This window comes from Mus caroli, unplaced genomic scaffold, assembly GCF_978045245.1.
Source record: "Mus caroli unplaced genomic scaffold, Mus_caroli_1 scaffold_11, whole genome shotgun sequence".
NCBI lineage: Eukaryota > Metazoa > Chordata > Mammalia > Rodentia > Muridae > Mus > Mus caroli.
In genome coordinates this window covers 52939888-52961076 of record NW_028227266.1, presented here as the reverse complement: position 1 = coordinate 52961076, position 21189 = coordinate 52939888, and the positions used below count along the sequence as shown (strand labels likewise).

Below are 21189 nucleotides of genomic sequence, written 5' to 3'. Positions count from 1 at the left end.
CATGCCTATCACACCAACACTTAAGAAACTGAAGAATTTCCTTGAGTTCAAAGCTAGCCTGAACTAGAGACCCACCCACCCCATCTCAAAACAGTAATAGAACAAAACTCAAAACCGAGTGCCTGATGACTCAAGGCAGTGGCACCAAATGACTTATCAGTGACTTATCACTCAAAAGACCAGTAAGAATGTCATTGAAGCTGAGTGTTGATTTCTTAAAATTTAGCAGCTGAAATCTTTCTAATTCTGTGAGACAAAGTACATATATAGCCTCACTGCTTAACATCAAAGTACAGTGCCTGTGACAGATGCAAAGCTGTAAGGAATCATGCTACTTGTAAGCTAATTAAAAAATAACTTAAGAAAAAGTACAGTAATTGCTTGGAGAAAAACATCAGTGATACTATTAGAGTTGCAAGTTAAATAAAGTAGCCACTTTTTTTTTTTTCAAGAAGTTTTCACTTGAACCAACTCACAAACCATGGCAATACAAATGTGGGCATTCAGCAAACATTTCTCAAAAACAGAGTAAGTGCCAGGCATAATGGCACACGCCTTTAGTTCTAGCACTTGGGAGGCAGGGGCAGGCAGAGCTTGAGTTTAAGGCCAGCCTGGTCAATATAGTGAGTATCAGGCCAGTCAGAGCTACACATTGAGATCTTATTTTAAAAACAACAAGAATGAAATAAACATAACTACTAATCATCTAGTGCTACGCTGTCTGGTCACTACAGCTATTCATCTTTGAGATGTTATAGTTAAAAGTGAATCATGCCTATTGTGGTATTCTGGTAAGAATGGGCCCCCCAGGATCATATATTTGATTGCTTAGTCACTAGGTAGTGGTATTATTTGAAAGGATTAGAAGGATTAGGAGTATGGCCTCATTGAAGGAACTGTCACTGAGGGTGAGATTTAAGATTTCAAAAGCCCATGTCAAACCTTGTCAGTCTGTCTGTCTGTCTCCCCCGCTCCCTACAGATCAGGACATATAACTCAAGAGACAACCAGAGTTCATTAGCCTGGGAGTTACTGTATACCAACACAATAAATTCTACTTTGGCTGAGCTAGTAAGTGCCACTTTTTTATAATCTAAGAGTGTAATCAGCAACAGAAAATGAAAAGCAAAACTAAAGTCAACTCTTGAACATAATGTACCAAGTTAAAGGAAGAACTGTACCAGATATCTACAGGCTGACATTAGGCAATCTTTACAAACATATGTACTGTGTATATACTGTAGGTAAACTGCTGCTTACCCAACCCACAATCCTTTCCAGGGTCCAAGGAAAATGCAAGATTAGAGAATACACACCCTTTCAGCAGGATAACTGTATCAGCAGAGGAAAATTGACAAATCCAGTTAAAGCAACAGGTGAAAAAGTCACCAAGAGATACCTTAGCTAGATTGTAAGCCATTTACAATGCACAAAGAACAGTCCAGTGGTCATACTGGGAACTATTCAAAGTACAGTGGTCATACTGGGAACTATTCAAAGTCAGTACAGGGAGTTATACAGATAAAAGCTCAGGTAGACAGTAAAAAACAAGACCAGGCAGCCTTCAAATTGCAAACGGCCTCTGGCTCTGACTGGTTTTGATAAGACTATACTTTTCCTCTCTATCTTTGCATATCTGGAAAACATAGTATCATTTTCTATTAAAGTATTTGTTCTTTATAGACCATGGTAGAGACTGAGACAGCATATACTAGGAGCATGAAAATAAAAGTATGTGTGATGAAGGTGGAAGGAACTGCACAACTTCAACACAACAATACTATGTATCAATAGTTTGAATTAAAATTGTGTGTGTGTGTTAGAAGTCAGGGATGTAGAGCAATTGAGGCCCTGCAGGGGTAGGAATAAAGGAAATATAGCCGAGAAAGCTAGTAACAACTTTACTGTGTAAGCGTTAAAGGCTGTAGCAAGTACACCCAGCCCTTCCCACTGGAACTCACACTCTCTGACTCAGAAACCAAGCAGATTCTGATAGCAGGAATACTTGTATTAAATGACATGGAAAGATGTGCATATATTAGGTGAAAAAGGTCACCTAATATATGAAAAAAGGTCACAGAGTAATACACACTGTAAAAATATTCATGCTTTACATATGTCTATAAAAATGTGCCTTTCACTAGGCATGCTGAGCATGCCTTTAATTCCAGGCACAGACAGGAGGATCTCTGTGAGTTCAAGGCCAGTCTGGTCTACAGAGAGTTCCAGGATAGCTAGGGCTCTGTTACACACACACACACACACACACACACACACACACACACACACACAAACACTGTCTCAAAAACTAAAACAAAACAAAAAATGATTTTCTATTTTATCTGTGAAGAAGGATGGATCTTGTTTGAAATTCTTATAAACAAAACACGCTACTAAAATGTTAACTACAGATTCCTTTCAGAGAATGCAATGTAGGAGTTGGTTTTCATTTTGTTTTGTTTTCCTAGTGTTAGGAGTCCAATCCAGGGCTTTGTGCATGCTCTACTCTACCACTGAGCTATATCCTCACCCCATGCTATTTAGAGACAGAATCTATGTAGTTCAGGTTGATCTGGAACCCATGACCTCTTGACACTGACCAACAGACATGTGCTACCATGCTTGGCTAACAAGGTAAGTATGAATACAGTGCTGGCTATATCTATTTACTATAGTTAAGAAAGTAAGTAGTCAGGAAGGAAAAAAGAAAAGATAATGAGATGACCTAAAGGCATGAGGCTTCATACTAGTTAAAAAATGGACACTCTACACTAGCCCGTCTCTCCACCCTCTTCCCCATTGCTAACCACTTCACTCATGATTTTATACTGCTGCTCTCTGTGATTACCTGAGGTTAACTGCCACCCACATACCCTCTGTTCAATGGCAATTCAACTGCTTCAGAAAGCAGACTCTATTACAAGCAACGGAGACTATTCTCTGCCTTGGGAATATGTGTATTTTTAAACTCAGAGAAGACAATTACAAAGATCTCTTAAGTTTCTAGTCAGTTTACTAAAAGGTACCAAAGAGGCAACTCAGAACTTTCCAAGAGGGAAATCATATCAGGTCAAAATATAGTCAATGTCTCAGGAGTGTCCACTTCTGTACCCTGAATATAAATTGGAGAAGCAAAAGATACAATGGACAGAGGCAGTCTCATCTGTGATTGAGGCTATTGTGGTCTACATAGTTAGTTATAGGACAGCTATATGGAGAAACCCTGTCCTCAAAAATAAATAATTTTTAAAATATTTTTAAAAATAAGATAAACTGGCACTAGAAAGGGGAGAGGGGAACAGTAATTAATGGCTCAATTCCCTAATTCTATGTTTATAAGTCATCTTTAAGCATATTTCCATAAAGTATTCATAGAAATTATTTATTTTCAAGTACAAAACCATCTCTCTATATATGTTCTTTACTAATCATTCAAATTTGTGTTAAAAAACTTTTACATGAAAATGTAATTTAGGGCTGGAGAGATGGCTCAGTGGTTAAGAGCACTGATTGCTCATGCAGAGGTCCTGAGTTCAATTCCCAGCAACCACACGGTGGCTCACAACCATCTGTAATGGGATCCAATCCAATATTCTGGTGTGTCTGAAGAGAGCTACAGTGTACTCACATATACAAATAAATCTTTTAAAAAAAAAAAAAAAAAAAAAGAAAATGTAATTTAGTTGGTAAAGTGCTTGCTTAGCAGGCAAGAGGCCTGGGTTTGACCCCCAGCACTACCTAAATCACATGTTGCAACACACACTCCTGTAATCTCAGTACTTGGGAAATGGAGGCAGGAAAATCAGAACTTTGAGGCCAGCCTGGGCTACATAGTGAGTTCCAGAATAGTCTGGGCTACATATGACTATCTAAAAAACAAAATAAATCAAACCCCAAAATCCCTTGAGGCTAGGGTAGTGGCTTAAATGAGAATGGCTCCCAATAGACTCATAGAGTTTAATACTTGGTCCCTTGTCAGTGGAACTGTTTGTAAAGAACTAATAGTTGTAGCCTTGATGGAGGTGGTATGTCACTAAGGACAGGCTTCCAAGTTTCAAAAGTCCCACTGCCCTTTTCTGAATTATGGTTGCCTCTTCAGATAAGAGCTTCTCTGCTACAGCACCTACACTATTCATGTCTGACAGCATGCTGCTAAGCTCCCTGATAGTGATTATGGAGACTAAACCTCTGAAACTGTAAGCCTCCAATCAACTTTTTCTATAAGTTGTCTTGGTCATGGTATCTTATCATAGCAACAGAAAAGTAACTAGAATCAGGCTTTGTTTTGAAGAAAAGAGTGTATGAAAAACCTATTGTGTGTGTGAATAATATATATGTGTGTATGAATGATATGCCTGTCTGTGCATGTGTGTACTCAAGAGTTCAATGTTAGGTTGTTTTCAATATTGCTCTCCACCCTAAGAGAAACAGGGTCCCTCACCTAGAGAGCATTGCTGTTTTGGCTAGAATGGCTGGGCAGATGGCAAATAAGGATTGGCCCTGCCCGAGTCTGCCTGTGGAGAGCTGGCAGATACATGAATATGCTGAGCTTTGAATGTGAGTGCTGCAGGTCTGAACTCAAGTCCTCACGCTATGGGGCAAGCGTTTTGCCTACTAAACCAATGCCCCCTCCCTTTTTTGGTAAACAATCTTCTAGAACCAATACAAAATCATCATCACTTAGGGGATAAAATAAATAACAGACATAAAATATTTAAAAATACCCATACTCTCTTATCAGTACAAATTACTGCAACAGAAGGAATGCTACTGTTGCCATTCTAGGGAATAGTTATTTTTAAAGAGCAATATAGTTCTAAGACAAAGATCTTCTAAGATATTAAAAAATACCTACATTGTCTCAAAATGCATATAAATACATATAATACATGAAGAGTATTTAAATTCATAAAAATCTGCAGTATTTATAAAGGAGCAATAAAACAGGACTAAAGAAAATCTCTCTCCAAACTGTAGAAGGCTGGCCATGAATTTTTTTCATAAAAGCTTACACCAGCAACCATTCTTCCAAACAGGTTTTCTATTCTTTGGTCTTGTTAGAAAAATTGCTCAACTGTCAACTAAATCAAAAGCTGTGCTTAGTGGGGCCTTCTTCCCACTGCAGCACTGAGACAGAAATGACAGTTCAAGGCCACCCTGGGCCACATAGGAGACCATGTCTCAAAACAAAAAACAACTGAAAATCAAAGTTAAGACTCCATCCAGGTTAACCACGTTCATTTTTCTGAGAATGCAATGAAAGATTTTACCCCAATTAGGAATGTGAGAACATTTACCAAAGTGTCAGAGAATCAAGCCTAGCAGTGAAGAACAATTTGAACCAGTGGGCTCAGTTGATGATTCTATTTAAAGATGATATAAAGAATAATCAGAGGCTCTGGGCAGTAGCGGTCTCTGCCTTTGATCTCAGCACTTGGAAGGCAGTAACAGATAGATCTTTGAGTATGAGGCCAGCCTGGTCTACAGAGTGAATGACAGGACAGTCACGTTCTACAGAGAAACCCTGTCCTGAAAAAAAACAAAAACAAAACAATAACCAGAGGCACTGACCATTGAAAAAGTTAACACACATATTAAGTCACTATAGATTATGATGGTCTCTTTTAAAAATAAGATTAGCTTCTGGGAGGAGGGGAGGAGAGGCACCATCTATTTAGCTAAAAGTTTTAAAGAAGAAATCAAGGTATGGTTTCTATTGTTCTCAACCAAAAGTCCCAAAGGAAGTTTTGTAAACATGAAACATGGCTAGGTGTCCCTGTTGCCACATGGTGGAAATAAATGTCTTCAGCTTACCTTGACCAATGCATTGTAACTACTAGAAACTAAAGCCCACGAAAAACATAAAGCAACATTACCATACTTGGTGCCACCAAGTTTAGGTACATTGAAGAACTTCTTCTGTGAATTGCCATTTAATGTTTCAATAAGGTACTCAAAGGTGTATCCTGGAGAAGAAAAAGAACAAATGCCTTTCATTAAATACATTTCATCAAATACATTAAGTACATTAACTACAGTTACCAAGAACCTTATTCAAAGAGAAAACACCCAAAATTTTGCTCAGCAGAACTCTGTGTGTTGATGGGAAACTGACGGAAATATTGCATATTTGCATTACCCTGCAGGGCAGCTAAGGGGGCCACACTTGAACCATGGAGGCAGTGATGGAGGTGCTGACTGTTCCATACCACAGACACAAGTCTCGTCTCCATCGGACTGCAAGGGGACAATTCTAAACTTCCACTCTTGTCAAATAGAAACTAGTGAGATAGTTCTCTACCTTGCCTGTTGATACAGGGTCTGTCACTGTATCCCAGAGCAGACTTAACCTCACTGGGCAACCCAGGAGAGCCTGCAAGTAGAGGCAATAAACGCCCATTCTGGGATTACAAGCATGCCCACCCAATGGCTTTTCAATCTTAAAAATGTTAAATGTCTGCAAAGAGACCATAAGAATGGTTTAAGTGATGTATAAGCATTCAGAAATCGTGCCCTGAACATTGCTTAAGTACAGAGAGAATGCTTTGACAAAACCATTGTTAGAGGTTTTCAAAAGGCAATTAAAAAATCCAACAACAGAACACTAAAGATGTTTTTTAAAGTGACCATTAAAATATCTAGATAAACTGGCACATTAGATTCTACTAAGAGATATACCCTTAATGGTTATGCACTAATTGAATATGCCCCCACCCTCAGTGTTGTGAGAATGAGTGAGGCCACCTTGGGGTAGATAAAAATTCATTATGCGGCCTCATTACTTGGATGGGTGAGACCCTTAAACATTGCGCTAAGATTTTCTTCCAAAACCAGAAAAGACAAGCACAGTCCATTCAGAAAGAACAGTGTTTTTCTTTTGTGGAGGGAGGTGGATGGGGGAGGAGACTGCAACAAATGATCTGGGAACCGGCTAACGTTCAGCCTCGACAGCCCCTCCACTTCCAGGAGCAAAGAAAGGGAGATTCCAGGATGCTGGGTAGAAGGATCAGCCAGCAGAGTGAAAGCCAAACAAGGGAGCCAGGTCTTCCGACCCTCAATGCTCACAAAAGGGGGGCGGGCAGAGAAAGACGTGGGCTTGTCCCTGCCCCAGGAGTTCCTCCTGGGGGCATGGAGGCTGCAACCAACAAGCAGCGGGCCCCGGCCAAAGGGCGGAATTAGCGCTCCGCTGAAGAGCGGGACGCGGGCGGGGACGCCGGGCCTTCGCGGCCTCCGCCCCGAGGGGAGAGAACGACCAAGCCCTGAGGGCCCGGCCGCCCCCCGGGTGACCGTAAGCAGAGCAAAGCGAGGGCCACGGATGTACGGCAGCGCACGCCTCCAGCCGCCAACGCTAAGGCGGCGGCCGGGAACTGACCTGCACTTGGGGAGTCCATCGCCGGGGACCATATTATCCCTGCGGGGAGGGGGCCGGCGGGGGAAGGAGGGGGAGGCCAGGCCGGGAAGAGAGGGAGGAAGACGGGCGGACGGGCAGGGGGAAGGAGGAAGGAAGCAGTCTCGCGCAGGCACCGCGAGAGCCGCAGAGCTGGCCCGGGGTCCGCGCTCGCGGGATTTGCCGGCTAACTCTCGCGAGATCCTCGGACCGGCGAAACAAAGAAAGAGTGGGGCGGAGCCAGCGGGTAGGCGGGTCTCTGCGCAGCCTCTGTTGTTCTCCAGAGCTGGAGGTGGGGCGGGAGGGAGGGGGCGGAGCCCTGGGAGGTAGTAACTTTGACAACGGGACGCCATAGGTTCCGTTACTTTGGTTGTGGGCCCAAAAGTATACCGTGAGCATTTGAGGTCCCGCGATGTCTGCAGGACTGTCTTGTAGGAAAGAGCCAGGAGTGGGACTCAGGTTCTCCCTGCATGGTAAAGCCTTGTGTTAAGCCGTGATGTAATGAGGCCCACTCGTGCATTCTCAAGAGAACAAGGCCGGGTTAATGGGACACATAGGCAATCGACTAATTGAATGAATTAAAATGTCCATACTTTCCTATAACTTCGACCTTTCTCTTCCCAGGAGCAGTTAAACGTGATGGTGTCCTAAGTCTTTCTCTGGCCCCGCCAGGGAGAGTCCTTATGTCTTCCCTGTCTTGTCTTTTGGTTAGCGGGCTCTTTGGAGTTGTCTGGTTTGCCCTTTTCTTCCCCACTCCTATCCCTTCTCAGACTGGTTTCCACTTCCCAAAATGCCTGTGATAAAGGTAGGCATAACTATTTGCTAATACATACCCCCAGATCTTGCTTTAGCTGTTTGTTTAGTATGTTTCTTAAGACAAACTGTATTAGCTTCCATAATTCCAAAACTATTCTGTACTTCCTGCCTCCAAGCCTACTTCATCCCAGTCTCCTCTACCAGGGCCTTTCTCTGCCCAGCTATTAAGTGTACTGTCATTAACTCTATCTCATGACATAGCTTTGCACCAGATTACATTTCCTCTGGCTCATTCACCTGTCTATTGGCTCCAGCTATCCGTTCATAAGCTGATGCTCTCTAGCCTACCTACAACTCAAACCCATCTCCTAAGCTTAGAGGAATATATCCTAACGCTTGTTACCACAGGTGTTGCCTATGCAAAACCTCTCCAAAAACAATCAGCACAACCACTGCCACCCAAGCCAGTGAGTGAATCCTTTTGTGTCTGTCACCTCTACCAGCGAATGCCGCCGCCTAAGCACATACCAGCACACTATCCTTGGCTCCTCTCTTCCATTACTGTATAGAAGTCCACTTGATCCACTGGCTTCCTAGTTATTACCCTCATAACCACCCTGATCTTGACAACTGTGACAGTCTACTCAGAAAGTATGAAGGGCATGAGTATTCTCGAAATCATCTCCATGAAACTGAAACAAACTAGGAAGGACACAGTAACCGAACTCACATACCAAGAAACTGCGTCTGGATTTGAGATGCATTCAGATGAAAGCAAGAGCTCACGTATAACTTCATTGTTCACGAGGCTGAACTGAATAGTCCCGCTTTCTCTTGAAACAACACTCCTGTACACCCTTGGCTAACCCTTACTCACTCTTTCAAGACTTGGGTTTTTCTTTGTATGTTTTAAAGATGTATTTATATGTGTATCTCAATGTTAGTGTGTGTCATGTGTGTGCAGGTGCCCAAGGAGGCCAGAAGAGGGTGTTGAATCATCTCAATTACCAACCTCTCTCTCAGATCTCATGGTTTTCACTAGTTTGAGCTTTTGAAAATTCGTTTGTTGTGGTTCTGGGGGTTGAACTGAAGTTCTCTACAAGAGCACAAGTGGCCTTAATTGCTGAGCCATCTCTCCATCCCCCCAGGACAGTCTCTCATACAACCACACTACAACAGTTAAATTCAAGAAATTTAGCACTAGCCGAGCGTGCACGCCTTTAATCCCAGCACTCGGGAGGCAGAGGCAGGTGGATTTCTGAGTTCGAGGACAGCCTGGTCTACAGAGTGAGTTCCAGGACAGCCAGGGCTATACAGAAAAACCCTGTCTCAAAAAATCAAAAAAAAAAAAAAAAAAAAGAAAAGAAAAGAAAAAGAAAAAAGAAAGAAAGTAAGAAAGAAAGAAATTTAGCACTGGTACAGTACCATTAATATTTACACTTTATGCATTTGAAGAATCATCCCTATTAATATTCTATAATCAAACATTGACATCATTTACAACCAAATTTTAAAATGTTGCCAATTGTTTCAATTGTTTACCTTGTTTTATTTATTTGTTTTGAGATGGTCTTGCTGTGTAGCTCTGGCTGATTCCACATTCACCAGACAACCCCAAAGGGACGCTAGGCTGCCCAAGCGTGACAAACATGGCTCTGGCAGGGCCTGCCCTTCTCCTTCATTCCCTCTGCCTTGTAAAACTGTTAGATTATGCTCCGAAAGCTAGCAATCAAGGTCTGTTTCCTTATTCAGCTACTTCTCCCTCCTGAGGCTGACAACAAAGGTCCAGCTATTAAAAGATTGAAGTCCAGCAATCAACAGCCCCCTTTGGCCCACCTAATTAACATGCACAATTAAATTTAAAACCTCACCCTAACCCAGGGTTCCCCTTTTCCCTTTATAAGCTGTCATTTGCCTAGGAGGCATGTCTGTCTGCTCTCTATCCAGAGGCAGTCCCTGCTCCCCTCCCCTCCCCCACAGACATGCTCCTTTCCCTCTTCCTCCTGCTCCCTTTCTCACCCCTCCCTTGTTCCCTTCCTCTTCTCCCTGTCCTTTATCTCCTGTCTTTGTCTCCTATCCTGTCCTCTGTCCCTCCTTTTTGCTGAGAACTTGGTCTTGGGTGTCTCAAGCTGACTCAGAGGGTCCCTAAAAGCCCAAAGTATCTTCAAACGTATGGCAGTTCTCCTGCCTCAACCTCCCAAGTACTGGTGTTACAGACATGTGCTACCACGCCTAGATAATATTGTTTTTCTAGAAATTTTTTCTCACTAAAATCCAATCCTGTCTAGTCTGTACTTAGGATAGTCTCTTAGCTGCTTATTTTCCTTGGTGCTGTTGGTATCTGTCAAAGCACACAGTTGTTTTCGCAAAATGTTCATTAATTGGAGCTTGCCTCATTGTTTCTTCATGCTAAGGTTCATCAGGTGAGTCCAACCTTTAGATATTGCATCACTGTGCTCACTTCAAAGTTCATGAAAACTTATGCAATCAAGTTTTTTTTCTATTTATTTATTTATTTATTTATTTTTAATATTTTTTTATTACATCTTTTCCTCAATTACATTTCCAATGCTATCCCAAAAGCCCCCCATACCCTCCCCCCCACTTCCCTACCCACCCATTCCCATTTTTTTGGCCCTGGCGTTCCCCTGTACTGGGGCACATAAAGTTTGCATGTCCAATGGGCCTCTCTTTCCAGTGATGGCCTACTAGGCCATCTTTTGATACATATGCAGCTAGAGTCAAGAGCTCCGGGGTACTGGTTAGTTCATAATGTTGTTCCACCCATAGGGTTGCGGATCACTTCAGCTCCTTGGGTACTTTCTCCAGCTCCTCCATTGGGGGCCCTGTGATCCATCCACTAGCTGACTGTGAGCATCCACTTCTGTGTTTGCCAGGCCTCGGCATAGTCTCACAAGAGACAGCTATATCTGGGTCCTTTCAGCAAAATCTTGTTAGTGTATGCAATGGTGTTAGCGTTTGGAAGCTGATTATGGGGTGGATCCCTGGATACGGCAGTCTCTAGATGGTCCATCCTTTTGTCACAGCTCCAAACTTTGTCTCTGTAACTCCTTCCATGGGTGTTCTGTTCCCAATTCTAAGGAGGGGCATAGTGTCAAGTTTTTAAAAAGTATTTATTTACAATGTTGACGCTTTATAATGGCAAAGACTATAAACTGCCATTACCACATGAGCCACAGGAATGACTTGTACTGACAGTGTCTCAGTGGTGTCGCCTGTGGCTTTAGGTGCATATGAAGATGGGCACAGGGTAGGTAAGCACTAAGTTACTGCTTATAATAACATTTAAGGCGACCTCAATGCCTGCCAAAGGAGCACGGGTAAAAAGTACAGAATACTCACATAAAGATATGCTACGAGATGCTAAAAGTGACCTCAAGTCATATATATTAACTTACAGGTAAAAATTACATAGTGTCATTTGTTTTTTAATCATTTATTTTTTAACAATTTTGCACATGTATGTAATGTATACTTCCCTTATCCCCCTCCTACTTCCTCTGAAATCATTGTTTTTGCTACCCATGTTGTGTCATAGAAACCCTGGGAAACTTATACTAATGCCGTCTTTGATTAGCCAGATTAGACCAGAGACAGTATAATTAAGAAACCTGGTGGTGGCACATGTCTTTAATCCCAACACTTGGGAGGTAGAGGCAGGCAGATTTCTGAGTTCGAGGCCAGCCTGGTCTGCAAAGTGAGTTCCAGGACAGCCAGGGCTCTACAGAGAAACCCTGACTCGAATAAAACAAGAGAGAGAGACAGAGAGAGACAGACAGACAGACAGACAGAGACAGAGACAGAGACAGTGTTAATCTCAACTTTAGCTCTGAACTTGGCTATATGATCACATCCCAATGAACCTGGAGAGATGGCTCAGTGGTTAAGAGCACCGTCTGCTCTTCCAGAGGTCCTGAGTTCAATTCCCAGCGACCACATGATGGCTCACAACCACCTGTATGTAATAGGATCTGATGCCCCCTTCTGGTGTGTCCGAAGACAGCAACAGTGTTCAAAAAAAAGCCGGGCGTGGTGGCGCACGCCTTTAATCCCAGCACTCGGGCGGCAGAGGCAGGCGGATTTCTGAGTTCGAGGCCAGCCTGGTCTACAAAGTGAGTTCCAGGACAGCCAGGGCTACACAGAGAAACCCTGTCTCGAAAAACCAAAAAAAAAAAAAAAAGAACCTGTCGGTCCTTAAGCTGTGTCGATATTTGTCAAAAGAAAAGTAAAATGCCTAGGCTCAGGAATGCTTTCCTGTGGTCTATAATTGTGCTTCCACTTTCTGATGTAGACCCTTCTGTTTGTCCCTTTCATCAAAGATACTGTGGTGTCCTGTCAAAGTAGAATTTCCTAATGTTGTTTGACCTCATTCATCAGTACCACAGTTTAGGTTCTGGTCATTTCTTACTTGGTATTAGGTTGAGCCATTGGTCACTTTAGACTATTGCATGGCTCAGTGGATAAAGTCACTTACCATGCTAGTCTGGTGACCTGAGCTTGATTCCCAGAATCCAACTCCACAAAGTTGTCCTCTGATTTCCACATGCTGTGGGACTTACACTTGCACACATCATACACACATGCACAATCACAAAAGTAAATAAATAATAAATAAAAATGTTAAGCTTTGGCCACTGTGACCTAAAAATAATGATTTTATATAATTCAGCATTCTAGTTTTCTAACAACTCTCCCTGTTTCATCCTCGACTTCTTAATTCACCATTGCTCCAAATACCCTTACAACCCCACCAGGGCACCATCCCTCCTTAATCACAAATCTGATAATGTTTGTTAAAAAGCCATCAGAGTGGGCTGGAGAGATGGCTCAGTGGTTAAGAGCACTGACTGCTCTTCCAAAGGTCCTGTGTTCAAATCCCAGCAACCACATGGTGGCTCACAACCATCTTTAAAGAGATCTAGTGCCCTCTTCTGAAGTGTCTGAAGACAGCTACAGTGTACTTACATATAATAATAAATAAATCTTTTTTTAAAAATCCTTCAGAGTTTCTGCATGTGTTTATCAAGATCAGGCTTTCCAGCTCAATGTCTGAGACCTTCTTGGGCCTGGATTTTATTTGTTCTTCTGTTCCAACCCCCTTTCTTAGCATGCTCCCACAAATGTGTGTGTGTGTGTGTGTGTGTGTGTGTGCCACTGTGTATGTGTATGTGTGTCTGTCTATGTGTCTGTGTTTCTCTGTGTGTGTATGAGTGTGTCTGTGTGTCTGTGTGTAAAGGCAGAGTTTCCTGTATCCCAAACTGACCTTCAACTTGCTATGTCGCTGAGGATAGCCTTACTTCTGATTCCTCTGCCTCTGTTCTCCTAGTGTTGGTATTACAGACATGTCACTATACCTGATTTCTGTCTCTGTCCTTGTTTCTGTCTCTGTCTCTATCTCTGTCCCTTCTTCTGTAGCCCAGGCTACCCTCCAACTCATAACAATCCTCCTGCTAAAACCTTCGGAGTACCGGGATTAGAGGCACAGACCATGATGTTCACAATAAGCCCTATTCTTACCTAGTACTCTGACACAGTTTCAGATCTAGGCCCTGGCTTGAGGAATCCCAAAAGACTCCTCCAGCCAATACCCCAGTTAAACAATAAATTGAACTTCCCAAAAAAGCCACACCTATGTGGAAGATTCTAACAGCCAACTGACTAGGCAAAACTTTGTGATTATACAAAGTTGGAATGCTGTAAATCATAAGTCAAACTATCTGAGCTAGTTTTAGTCCCCCAATAACTACCCATTGCCTACTTTAAGTCTGACCTAATATCCCTCTATCTGTCAGATGAAATCTCTGGAATATATCCTCAGCAGACCACCAGCTTCCACTAACCCAAAAACTAAGAGCTTTCCTGACTCTGCTGTAACCTAACTGCCTGAGGTCCTGGTCAGTTTATTTAAGTGCCTTGATTTATAATGCCTTTGTTCTATAAAAAGTTCATAAAAAACACATCCACACCGGACCACATTATTCAGGACAACCTGAATCCCTTCTCCTGGGCCACGGGCACTCATATTTGGCTGAGAATTCCTTCTGAGATGAGATTTGAGTGTTTGTGTTGACACATTAGTACTGGTGAAAGCAGAGAAAAGAGATTTATTGATCACTGTGGGCACACTGGGAAAAAAAGATGAAGAGATTCGGTGGCCCTAGGTCCTTCATCTATAGGGCACTGATGCGAGCTTTAGGTTTAGATGTTAGAGTAATTGGGGCAAGGGGAGAGCTATGCCTAATTAAGTAGGCTCTTATGGTTGGGTTATCACTGCAGCACTAGTTGTTTAGCTTCCCAAGACATTGCTTTCCACTGGAGGGAAAGCAAGCTGGAGCATCAGCATCTGAGATTAATGGCCTCACTGGGGAGTCATCCATTACTAGGGTGGCAGTTTCAATCCCGTCATAGAGGTGCTAATAGGTCCTGTTGTTCCTAGAATCGAAGTTGAATGCAGATCTAGGGCAATGACCCGAGACATTTAGGGTCTCCTCAGAAGTCTGTAAACACTGGCAACACTGTCCTAATAGGGATAAAGAGATTCTAAAGAGACTCCAGTGCTGCTGCCTCTGACTATCAGACTTCTGAAACAATGAAAATTTCCCCAGGAGTCACATGCTGAAAGAATGAAAAAGGCAGAAGTCTGATCCAGCCAAGGGAGGAACTTGTCTCTGGGAAAGAGTTTACACAATTATGACTTAGACTAACCTGTCAGAGAGACTGAAAGGAAGACAAGGATGGGCCATTGGTGGCAGGGACATACCTTGACCAAGACTGCTTGGTTAGGCATACCTTTCATCCTCTCTTTATGTCAGGATCAAAGATAGACCCAAGAGATGTGATGGCCCAAGTGTGTTAATTGTCAACTTAATAGGATCCAGTCTCACCTAGCCTCTGGTGCATCTGTGAGGACATGCTCGTGGGAATGGCCTTGATTAGGTTCGTTGATAGGGGAATACACATTGGTTGCACATGGCTCCATTTCCTGGGGTAGGATCCTGGACTATACAAAAAGGAGAAAGTGAGGTGCTCTGTTACCCAATTGTGGATTCATCTTGACCAGCTCTCCAAGCTCCAGCTACCTCAGCTTCCCTGCCATTATTGTAATGTATTCTTAACCACTGAGACAAACCCTTTGTCCTCTGAGTTGCTTTATCAAAGTATTTTATCATAGCAGCAGGGGGAAAAAAAATAAGACAAGGGGACCATTGGGCCTCTGTTTGTTCTTCTCAATGTTGCCACATTGAATAAACCACTTTTCTCTACTTTTTAAAAAGGTTTATATGTATGTGGGTACACTGTAGCTGTCTTCAGACACACCAGAAGAGGGCATCGGATCCCATTGCAGATGGTTGTGAGCCACCATGAAGTTGCTGGGAATTGAACTCAGGATCACTGGAAGAACAGTCAGTGCTCTTAACCACTGGGCCATCTCTCCAGCCCTTTTCTCTACTTTCTACCATTACCTATTTATGGGTGGGCCAACCTAGTTTCTTTGGACATCTACAGTCATAAGATGACTAAAGGAGCCGGGCGTGGTGGCGCACGCCTTTAATCCCAGCACTCGGGAGGCAGAGGCAGGCGGATTTCTGAGTTCGAGGCCAGCCTGGTCTACAAAGTGAGTTCCAGGACAGCCAGGGCTACACAGAGAAACCCTGTCTCGAAAAACCAAAAAAAAAAAAAAAAAAAAAGATGACTAAAGGAGACGGATACAAAATGAAGGAGGAAGCAACAGTCTTTCCGCCACTTTTAAAACAGGCACTTGGGTGCTGGTGAGATGGCTCAGTGGTTAAGAGCACTGACTGCTCTTCGGAAGGTCCTGAGTTCAAATCCCAGCAACCACATGGTGGCTCACAACCACCTGTAACGAGATATGACTCCCTCTTCTGGTGTGTCTGAAGACAGCTACAGTGTACTTACATATAATAAATAAATCTTTAAAAAAAAAAAAAAAAAAAAAACAGGCACTTAAAGTTGCTTCTGCTTGAAAGCATTGTCTCTTAGCTTGGACCTTAAAGGTAACTTAAAAGCAATGTAAGAGGTAGGCATTTTTGCCTCTTTTTTGTAAAGCCTTTAATTGTCCCGGAAGAACGAAGCCCATCAGAACAGACCACGCCCCATTCCCCAAGGAGCTGGAGAACGTACTCTGGAGCAGAAGTAATCTCTTCCTCAGAGTCACCTCATCCTTTAAGCAAAAGGAGTCCCCAGGACCACCTTTCCGGATGAGCTAAGGCCACGTGATCGCACGTGATCGCATCTTGACTAGGACTGCTTAATTATGCATATGTCCTGCTCCATGCCCCAGTTCTTCCTCTAAAACTCATGTCAGTGTCTGGAAGATGAACTTAGGGTTACTGTGCCATCATGGCCTTATTCTGGACTTGGCTTGGTTCCCCAGTCTGCGATCACTATCAAAAGAACTGGCCGGGCGTGGTGGCTCACGCCTTTAATCCCAGCACTCAGGAGGCAGAGGCAGGTGGATTTCTGAGTTCGAGGCCAGCCTGGTCTACAAAGTGAGTTCCAGGACAGCCAGGGCTACAGAGAAACCCTGTCGGAGAGGACGTCCAGATGAGAAGGACCGCATGGCTGGAGAGAGCATTGTATTCTTTCTGAAGCTGCTAAAGCAGAAGCATTGTCCTGTCCCTGTGATTGACAAGTGCACTTGGACTGACTCTTGGGGGAAGGAGGAACAATGGTGCATCTTTGTTCTTTATTAGGAAGCCTCTGGCTAGACAGTAATCTTATCATAGCTTCCTGAGCAGTTCAGAACACCGTGTCCCCGTGCAGGGCCAGACATACTTCATTCAGACCAGTAATCACAGTCCCGCAGTCTGACCTCCTGGTTTCATAAACTGCTGATATTGAGGGAGGGGTTCGGCCCCATGACCTTAAACTCTGCTAACATCTAAATAGCTACCTAACAATCAGCCTTCAAGAGTTGAAACCCTTTGATCCTTTTTCAGGAATTTCCAAACTGCATCACTCCTGCTAGGAGATGGGTTTTGAATCAATCTGACTATTTCTGGATGAAAGGAAGTTGAGTTGGAGACGGATTTAGGGTCTTCATTCTTATTAACTTTCAGGCATCAGCTGATAATCGAAGGGACCATATACAGATGGGGTTAAGCTGTCTTCTAGTCCCCTACTCAGCTAAGTACATACAATTCAAAGACTAATAGAATCTCAATCCATCTTGATCACAGAAGTAATAGCCTGATGTGGTAAAGTAGTTCTCTCTCCCTCCCTCCCTCCCCCCTCCCTCCCTCTCTCGTTCTCTCTCTCCCTACCTCCCTCTCTCTTTCTCTCTCTCCCTCCCTTTCTCTTTCTCTCTCTCCCTCCCTCCCTTTCTCTTTCTCTCTTCCTCCCTTTCTCTTTCTCTCTCTCCCTCCCTCCCTTTCTCTTTCTCTCTTCCTCCCTTTCTCTTTCTCTCTCTCCCTCCCTCTCTCTTTCTCTCTCCCTCCCTTTCTCTTTCTCTCTCTCCCTCCCTCTCTCTTTCTCTCTCTCCCTCTCTCTCCATCCCTCCCTCTCTCTTACTCTCTCTCCCTCCCTTTCTCTTTCTCTCTCCTTCCCTCTCTCTTTCTCTCTCTCCCTCTCTCCATCCCTCCCTTCTCTTTCTCTCTCTCCCTCCCTCTCTCTTTCTCTCTCCCTCTCTCTTTCTCTCTCTCCCTACCCCCCTCTCTCTTTCTCTCTCCCTCCCTCCCTTTCTCTTTCTCTCTTCCTCCCTTTCTCTTTCTCTCTCTCCCTCCCTCTCTCTTTCTCTCTCCCTCCCTTTCTCTTTCTCTCTCTCCCTCCCTCCCTCCCTCTCTCTTTCTCTCCCTCTCTCCCTCCCTCCCTCTTTCTCTCTCTCCCTCTCTCTCTCCCTCCCTCTCTCTTTCTCTCTCCCTCCCTCCCTCTCTCTTTCTCTCTCTCTCTCCATCCCTCCCTCTCTCTTTCTCTCTCTCTCCCTCCCTCCATCCCTCCCTCTCTCTTTCTCTCTCTCTCCCTCCCTCCATCCCTCCCTCTCTTTTTCTCTCTCTCTCCCTCTCTCTCCATCCCTCCATCCCTCCCTCTCTCTTTCTCTCTCTCTCCCTCTCTCTCCATCCCTCCATCCCTCCCTCTCTCTTTCTCTCTCTCCCTCCCTTTCTCTTTTTCTCTTTCCCTCCCTCCCTCTCTCTTTCTCTCTCTCTCTCTCTCTCTCCCTCTCTCTCTCTCTCTCTCTCTCTCTCTCTCTCTCTCTCTCACACACACACACACACACTACTGGCTTCCTTTCAGTCCCTCTGTTCTTTTAGATCCTGGCTATAGAAAACAAATTTTGCTCTATGTAGTAGGCCACTGACAGAAGTCTCAGGTCCTAGTGACAGTTTTTTGCAACTTCTTTCTGATGTTAGGAATAAATTGAGTGCTCATTTGTCCCAGCATAATGTACATCTAAAAGCTAAGTAATCCGTTACAGTAGACATCTGTGTGACTCTGAGTCTCTATAGAAAGGCAGTTGGATGTTTACGAGGCCCCGGTCAGTAATTGCCAGCTTGACATGACTCACAAGTTGTACTTCAGTCCCTCAGGCTCACAGACATTGAAAGGAAGGCATTCCCAGATACTGGGGGTAATGGGTGTAATGAACCCATTAGGAAATCCACTAAGATTGTTCAGTACTTGTGAGCCTCTTAGGCTCGCTCTATCATGTGTAACTCATCGTATAGTACCTCTCTTTAAATCATTATAATTATCTCAGACACACATGAAATGATGCATGTTTTCCTAGAGGCATCTCAATGAAAGATATTAAAGACAATAAATGAAGTGAGCTTGCTTGGGCCAAAGTGATCTATAACCTGTAAAGTAACTTTTATACACCTATGTGATTATTGGTTCCAAGGCTTGCTGCCTTAGTCTGCTAACCTAGGCTCTAGCCTCCATACAATCTCATCTAGGCCTTGAATATTTTCAGCCTCTGAGACTTACTGCTGAATAAAACTTTCTTGTTCTTTCTGATTTCTTCCTGGCTAATTTAACTCAGCTGTTCTGGCTCAAAACTCCTCTCCAAACTGACTGATTCGATCTGAGTTCTCTCTCAGCCTCTGAATTGTTCTGTTTGGTCTCAGACTAACTCTAGCAATCTGTTCTAATCTTCTGGCTCCTTCTCATTCTCTGTCTTCACCTGGGTTGAGCTTTTTCTCTCTCTGCAACCTGTCTCTCTATAATTGTCCCAGTAAAACTGCCTCCTCTCTCTTCCTCTGCACTGTTCCCTCTTATGTTGCTTCTCTTTCTTCTCTCCTTCTGAGAGTTGGGCAGGTCCTATTCTGTCAAATCTTCCTCTGATTCATCACTTTGTCTATCACTTGATTAGACATCACTTTCAAACATTGTTTGCCAGAAGCTCCTATCCTCCCTCCAGAGGCAAGCACTATACCAGACAGCTGGCTTCCATGCTGTGTCCTCCTGCAGCAAGCCCAGGGCTCCCTCCCCCTCCCTAGAATTAGAATGGCACTACCCATAAAACTCCCCCTTAATGAGGACCTTCCTTCTTAAGAGACATCTCAAGACATCTGAGCCACCTTTGTGTCTCCAAAAACCAACACTCCTCCTGATAACTCTCTAGGTGTCTGTCCTTAAAAATTTAGAGAAATAACAAGATCAAGAGAGATCAGAATTCAGGTCACAGACAGTTACAACTGGCCATACAATTGTCCCTGAACAGACACCCATTAACACCACCACCACCACCACCACCCCCCGGCTTCAGTACCATTCCACCAAATGATTACAGCCCTCTACTCCCCTTTTCTGTGAACATTCACAGGATTCCTAACTATACTGTATATAAACCCAGTATATTTATATACTGTATATAAATCCAGTGTTTTCTGGACTCAGGGTCGCTTGCCAGCATTCACGAAGTGAGTGTGAAGCAGGCAATCCAAGTTCAAACTTGAAACTATAAAAGACTCTTTTGTGAGTTGCAGCGGACTTTGCAATTCTTGGCCTCGTCTGGGTTTCCCATGGACTCAGGGCACAACAAAACTTTTAAGCAAGCATGCTTGGGTCAGGAAAGTGAAGGCCAAAGTCCAGCTCCAGAGTTAGCCTTTCTAATACACTGAAATAGCATGTGACAATTTTTTTTTTTTGAGACAGGGTTTCTCTGTATAGCCCTGGCTGTCCTGGAACTCACTCTGTAGACCAGGTTGGCCTCAAACTCAGAAATCTGCCTGTCTCTGCCTCCCAAGTGCTGGGATTAAAGGCATATGCCACCACTGCCCAGCGTATGTGACAATTTTTAATATTCTCCATTCTCAAAAGGCTTTTAAATCTCAGTAAGACCAAACCTTGTGATCTACATATCTATAACCCTTTTGTGTGTGTCTGCAGGTAGGAGCAGACAGCAGGATTTTCCAGGCATTGGGAGGCAGAAACACAAGTAGGCCTAAAGCATACAGGAAATGCACAAGGCAAAGAGTTCTATGTTGCCTTAAGAATTGTAAAGATTCAAGTTTGGAGACTGTCTTAGTTAGGGTTTTACTGCTGTGAACAGACACCATGACCAAGGCAAGTCTTATAAAAAACAACATTTAATTGGGGCTGGCTTACAGGTTCAGAGGTTCAGTCCATTATCATCAAAGTGGGACCATGGCAGTATCCAGGCAGGCATGTCGCAGGAGGAGCTGAGAGTTCTATGCCTTCATCCAAAGGCTGCTAGTGGAAGACTGACTTCCAGGCAACTAGGGTGAGGGTCTTATACCCACACCCACAGTGACACACCCATTCCAACCAGGTCACACCTATTCCAACAAGGCCACACCTTCAGATGGTGCCACTCCCTGGTCCAAGGACATACAAACCATCACAGAGACCCAGCAGAAATGATGGACATTTTAACTCTGAGTGTGGTTGTAAGCCAGGTCTTGAGAAAGAGTCAGGTAAGCTAGAGATTTTTATAGGGAAGAGGGCCTCAAGGCATGATACTCTGTCTTACATGGTTATTTAAATTAACTCGATATTAAATACCAAAAGTTCCTAACTTTGGGCCCTCAGTGGCTAATTGTCCT

General features: G+C 43.7%; 1 protein-coding gene across 1 annotated transcript in view; it reads right to left on the bottom strand.

The window, feature by feature from the left end:
- The window catches only part of Ireb2 (iron responsive element binding protein 2), a 47535-nt gene extending 39960 nt beyond the window's left edge, over positions 1-7575 (bottom strand). The window contains exons 1-2 of the mRNA XM_021171452.2: positions 7373-7575; positions 5877-5966 (exon numbers count right to left, since the gene is read on the bottom strand). Of these exons, the coding sequence (XP_021027111.1) occupies positions 5877-5966; positions 7373-7391 (109 nt within the window). The 5' untranslated portion in view covers positions 7392-7575. The remainder of the gene's footprint in view (positions 1-5876; positions 5967-7372) is intronic.
- Positions 7576-21189: the final 13614 nt, after the last annotated feature.